This window comes from Tupaia chinensis, unplaced genomic scaffold, assembly GCF_000334495.1.
Source record: "Tupaia chinensis unplaced genomic scaffold, TupChi_1.0 Scaffold000228_1, whole genome shotgun sequence".
Taxonomy (NCBI): Eukaryota; Metazoa; Chordata; class Mammalia; order Scandentia; family Tupaiidae; genus Tupaia; species Tupaia belangeri.
In genome coordinates this window covers 2,482,377-2,488,694 of record NW_006159703.1, presented here as the reverse complement: position 1 = coordinate 2,488,694, position 6,318 = coordinate 2,482,377, and the positions used below count along the sequence as shown (strand labels likewise).

General features: G+C 43.6%; 1 protein-coding gene across 8 annotated transcripts in view; it reads left to right on the top strand.

The window, feature by feature from the left end:
• The window catches only part of PPP2R2B (protein phosphatase 2 regulatory subunit Bbeta), a 527,631-nt gene that overhangs the window by 471,886 nt on the left and 49,427 nt on the right, over positions 1 to 6,318 (top strand). For all 8 annotated transcript variants that reach the window (XM_006148042.3, XM_006148048.1, XM_006148043.3 and 5 more), the window contains one exon: positions 2,642 to 2,806. In XM_006148042.3, the coding sequence (XP_006148104.1) occupies positions 2,642 to 2,806 (165 nt within the window). The remainder of the gene's footprint in view (positions 1 to 2,641; positions 2,807 to 6,318) is intronic.

Sequence of the window (6,318 nt, the reverse complement as noted above, 5' to 3'; positions counted from 1 at the left end):
TTTTGGGAGAAGAGAAACATGCTCACTGGCACAGCAGGGTATCAAGGCTTTTTCTGGAGGGTGATGAAATCCGACAACAGCTGAGCAGTAATCTCTGCTTGCCCTACATCATGGCCACAGAGCCCAGGGCCTAGGTCAGGTGGCTGAAGAGGACATGCGTCCTGCAGCCCAAAGCCGCCTCCTTAGTGACACGGGCTCTTGCTCTGGCATCCAGCACTAACTGCTATGATAGACAACTCTGGCAGAAGTGGAGTTGAAAGACAGTCTTTTAGAAATCCAGGAGACCCAAATGCCCTGGAGACCCAAGTCATATTCGCATCTGGGTTTGGTGGGGGAAACTGCCATAAAAATGTAGTGTTAGCTCAGTCCCCAGCTAATTTTAGAAAGAACCCAACAGGATGTCTAAGAGCTCATTGAAGGAGAAGGAGGATAGCCAAATACAAAGCCCTCATTGCAGCAAACTGCATGTTGGCATAGTAGGTAGAACATCATGATGTTGAGTGGTAGATGACTACTTTGTCAGGCCAGTGGACTACAAATATCAGTGCATTTGATTGTTTCTCATCCGAGCCCTAAGGAGGGAACTATGCTGCTTGCTTAATGAAAAGGTTAGATGCTTTTCAGCCATCCCAGTGTTAATAGGAGAGTCTACATCAAGTCAGCGCTTTTTCAAAATGGGGTACATAAGCTCTTAGCACACACATGTTTTCACTTTCACTTTTACATTTGTTTTCATGTTTATTGTTTAAAATGTAGCAGGACCAGCAGGTGACATGGTGGTTGGGGTGCTAGATTCCCACATGGCTGATCATGGTTCAGTTTCCAGGCCTGTTGGCTTGCTTTCTCACTTTCCCCCACCCCTCTCTCTGGTGAGCACATGTGCCCTATAGCAAATTAAAAAATAATAATGATAAATGAAATTAAATCATTCTTAACAAAAAACTAAAAAGAAAATAGTAAAAAAAAAAGTAACTAGCTCATTAAATCCATGATTTTGTAAACAGTGATTTACTCCATTTACAAGGCTAAGTTTAAAAACAAACAAATTTAAAGTTGACCCAAAGAAAAAAATGTTAAGTAAGAAATAGTACCCTGTGACGATAGATGAGACAAAAATCCTAAAGGTGGCTTACAAGCAGCAAAGTCTAAAAAAGTAACAGTTGTATGGTTATGGATGAGCTTTACTCTATAGTTGCATCCATATTCCGGAATTGTTCCTTAGAGGAAGTTGCTGGGTTCTCAGACAGCACCCTAGCCCCAGCCAGGTGTCTCCCACCTGTATCCTGACCCTCCCCAAGCTCTTGTAGAATATGAAGGGAACAGCACAAACTCAGGCTTCGCTTCTGCCAGACACCTTACAGAAGATGTGTATTTCCATTGAGTCATCCTTATAAATGACGGCTAAATGTTTCATTCCAATATACAAAGATGTGGTCTTAAGAAATAGAAGTATAGGAGCCAATAGGTGGCATGGTGGTTAAGGGACTCACACGTGGCCAACCGCTGTTTGAGTCCCAGACCTGGTAGCTTGCTTTCTCACTTTCTGTCCTTCTCTGTCTCTCTCTGGTGAACACACATGCTCTAAAGCAAACTTAAAGTAATAATAACAACAATAATAATAATAAATTAACAAATATTTTTTAAATAGAGGTATAATTCTTGGCCAGGAGGAAAAATACTGAGGGGAAAAAATAAAGGTGATAAAACTTAGAGTATGTGCCCCCTTCTCCCATATGACTTCCTTCCTATACTTAACTGCCGTACAATCTCTAAGGCGCGTCATGATTTATGGAGACTAGAAGTCCTGTGTAGTTGCGATGAGAGAAATTCTGCATAATGATGAAAAAGCACCTGGGATTTTATCCTAATGCCATTACTCATTAGCCATGTGGCCTGAGGCAAGTTGTTTTACCCACTGAGAACCTCTGTTTTCACCCCCGAAGTATGGGGATAGGAAGAGTGTTGCTGGTAGAGTTTTGCTAAGGATTACAGGAGACCACCTACATGATATGTGAATGTAAAATTCTGTATTGAAAGTGATGCCTATGGTAATATTCTTGATTTGATTGTCAAAAACAATAATAAGATGGAAAATAAAAGCACATGATGTGTCTGCACCGTGAATGGCCTAAAGTGAGAGCTCAGTAACTGGTAACAGCTATTAGTATCAGCATCAACAGCATGTTCTTGAAGAGGGTCTCAGAGATTTTAAGAAAGATAATTTGCAATCATAGATATCACATATCAGCCCCAGAAATCTGGGTAAGGATCTAAATAAATCGAATTACTGTATTGGGTTGGAACTAGCTCCTGAACCACTGTTAGAAGCAGCTTGGTGCATTTTAGCATGATTGCATGAGCAGGTTTCTCCATGTCGGAGAGTATAAAACTCTGATAAGGTGTCAGAAGACCTGAGTTCTAATGCTGCCTCTGAGGACTGAGTTGCCTGAAAATCCCTGAGCTTTGTCTACCTGGGACCAATACTGTTTGTCTCTTTACTAGCAGAGTTTTTATGAGGCTCCACCGTGTGCGTGATGGAAGTTGACACATTACACTCACGTAAGGTGGTGCTTTCGCTAACGCTCCCACCCTCAGGTTTCTGCCCCTTTCTTCTGGTTCCCTCCTTGACTCGTCGTGCCAGATATCGTGGACATTAAGCCAGCCAACATGGAGGAGCTCACGGAGGTGATCACAGCGGCAGAGTTCCACCCTCATCACTGCAACACCTTCGTGTACAGTAGCAGCAAAGGGACAATCCGGCTGTGCGATATGCGAGCATCGGCCCTGTGTGACAGGCACACCAAATGTGAGTAGCAACCCAGGCCATCATGGCGGAAGGGCCACTGGCCCCTGATCTGTGGGGAGAGGTGGAATAGGGCCTGGAAAGTTTTGACCTTCTTTCCCACACTGACACACTGACCGTGGGCCTAAACTGCAAGTGCTCCCAGCCTGGTGTTGCAGCCAGTAGCATACAGATCTGCAGTGCTGGAAGCCCATGGCCACCATGGGTTTGGACTCTCTCTCTCTCTCTTTGTCTCTCTTAGGCAAGTGCACATGACCTATAGCAAACTAAGAGGTGGTGGGGGGGAGATAATATACTTTACATTCTTTTATTTTTCCAGGCCAAGTCTTTAAACTTGGCATGCTTTTTATCCATATAGCACATCTCACTTCAGATTAGTCGGTCACATTTCTAGTGCTCAGAGCCATGTGTGGGCAGTGGTCACCATAGCAATGCAGATTTAGGACATTCCATCATGGCAGAAATTCTGCTAGAGACTGTCAATAGCTCCTTGAAAGCATGAACTATTCCATATTCATTGCTCTTCCCTCAGCCCTGAAAACAATGCCTGGTCCATGATAGCTATTTAGCATTAATAAATGTTTACTGATATTTGTTCTAGTGTTGATCTTGGGGTAGTATACTTACATAAGCAAGGGGAAAGTGTTCAGCACAGAAGGATCAGTATGTACAAAGACACTGAGTCATGAAAGAACATAAGGTGCTTATGAAACTGCAAGGCGCTGATAAGGCTGATACATAGGGAATGTCTTGGAGAAGGGAGGTGAAGTCGAGGAATGCCTGACCCTAGTCATAATAGCCCTGGTTTAAAAACTTGAATGTTGGAGCCAACAGGTGGCCTAGTGGTTAACCACTGCACTCCTATATATGACTGACCATGGTTTAAGTCCCAGACCCAGAGCCTTGAAACTCATGCCAAGCGCATGTGCATGCATGCCCAAATCCTGAGAGGAGAATGGAGGTGAAGGGATTGCAGTGTGGCCATCCCCCCAAGGGGTGACTTCTTACTTTCAGTCTACCTGGCAAGTGTACATGCCCTTTAGAAAAAAATTCTCTCAAAAAAATCTTGAATGTTTTTGTCCAAGTTGGTGAACAGCCACTAACGTAACCAGAGAAGTAATATGGTCAATGTTCGTTTTTAGAGAAGTTGCTTGGACAGAAGCAGAAGGATGGAGAATGAGCTCTGGCTGGGAAAATAAGTTGTGGCACTGAGTTACAAAGACACTATGATGTATATAAGAGTATCTTAACAGTGCACATTAAACTTTGGGCTACATTGTTCTTTGGGGAGGGGGGTAGGATGTTTAGCAGTGTCCTTGCCTAACCTACTAAATACTGATAGCACAAGCTCTGGCATCTAGCTGAGACAACCAAACCTGAAAACCAAATGACAGCCCAAACTGTCTCCAAACATGGGGAAATCTCCTCTGGTGGGGATGGGAAATGTTCCCAGTTGAGAGCCACTGATCTAGACATCCACCCAGTCTTTCTGCATGATACTCTTGTGTCTGTGATGTGCGTATTACTCTAAAGAACTCCGAGTGGTATAATGAAAAGGTAAGATGTATCTCCTCTATTCAGAGTTTAACATTAGCCTAGTGAGACAGGGTGTACCTGGCAAGCATTTCAGGAGCAACAAATATGGCAGTGGTGTTTAAATACCTAAATGAATAGTGGAAACCAATAGGGGTTAAGACCTTCAGAAGAAGTGGGACATCTGAAACAGACTTCATAGGAAAGGCTGAACAGAGTAGTCAACTACTGAAGGACAAGTAGGGTTTGGTAGGGGGGAAATAGGAAAAAGGGTAATGTTGGTAGACAAAATGGGTAAAATTCTGAAGTTAATGAGGTACACGGAACCTTTAAAGAGCCTTAAGTGTCAAACTTGGGGGGAAAGGTGTGTATGGAGTTAATGAGGTCAGATAAGATTGATGGTTTATCTCAGGTTGGCCCTTGGTGGTCAGAAAAGTTACATTCTCATGTATTCATTCATTCATTCCCCCATCTAGAGAGTATCTACTTTACACCCAGAGCCTGGCTCTTATGGTAGTCCCCCTAAACTTTCCCACCAAGTACAGCTCCCCTGGCCAAGACATGACCCCTGCCGTCATGGTCAAAGGACACTCAGAGGCAACCCAGCCTCTCCAACATGTCCTAGAAGGCCCTTGTTAGCAAAAGCAAAACAGCATGTGTCTGGCAGGGACCTGCATCCCTAGGGACGGTGCTAACCACCATGGATTGTCTGTGAGGTCTTATTTTTCTGCCTAAAATTGTATGTGAATGTTACATTTTACCCGCATAAGATGTCTATTTTCAGTTCAATTGAATTATTTCCATGCTACCCACAAATTTCAACCAAAAGAGATGCAGCATTCGTGTTATGACTCCCTGTACCCCCTGGTGTATCCCCCTCTCCCTCCCCCTCCCCCCCAGAACATGCACGTATGTCTCAGTGTGATAAGCAGCATCCCTAGTATGTAGGGAGTGACTTGGGATCATTTAATTGAAGAACAGAGGTCATAGAACTCGTGTTTGGCAGGTTAGCCAGTGGTGCTGTGCAGAGGCAGGAGAGTTAAGTAAATGGTTTCCATCGCAGTATAAGAAAACTTCATAACCTAGATAAGCATAGTGGCTATGGAAATCCTAAGGAAGGGAAAGGGGAGGAAAAGGAACATTTTCCTTTAAAGTAACTAATGCTCTTATGCCGTTAAAGGTTGGCATTGAGCACACACAGATGTAGCACCTGCTCGACGTCACTGCCCTCTAGATGAGAAACACTCTGAGGGTGAGAACGGAGTCCATTGTGCCCACATCCTATTGGGCCTGACCCATAAGCAGGTGGCCAGGAAATACTTAATAAATGCATGTATGGCTAAGGGCTGACATAAACGCAGGTAGGAATAAGGACTCGCAAGAAGCTGTACCGGGAGAGAGTGAAGGGTCGGGGCCCTGTTTGGAGGGTGCTGTGCGTGAGGTGGCATGAGTTGTCTCGGTTGGCAGAATCAGGCTGGAAGGGCATTGGCCCAGGGTGGATGCCAGAGATGGTACAAGAAGCCCCAGCATCCTCATATCTCTACATGGTGGACACCAGCCTGGGCCTTGAAGTTAAGACAGACCCACACACATTCCGGATATTGAGAATAAGCTAACTAGGAGGCTGGATAAACCCTGAACTCAAAATGGAAAAAAAGGCATTTTTCTTTTTCTTTTTCTTTTGTTTTTTTTTTCAGCTTTCTGTTGGGAAGAGTTTTATGTTGTTTTAAAGATTTTGAATAACTTAACCTGATGGATGGGCTCATTTAATGTTCCTTTTCTTCCATTCTTTTTATCCCTCATTTTTTATTATTTATACATTTAATCACTACACATCATTTAGATTGTAAAGAGGCTTTACCCAGCATGATATACACCTCAGTCCAGCCCAGTTGAGAATACAATACACACCCTCATAAACAGATAATAAACCATATCTGTATCCCACAAATGTCTTCTCACTATATTTTTCCCCAAATTAC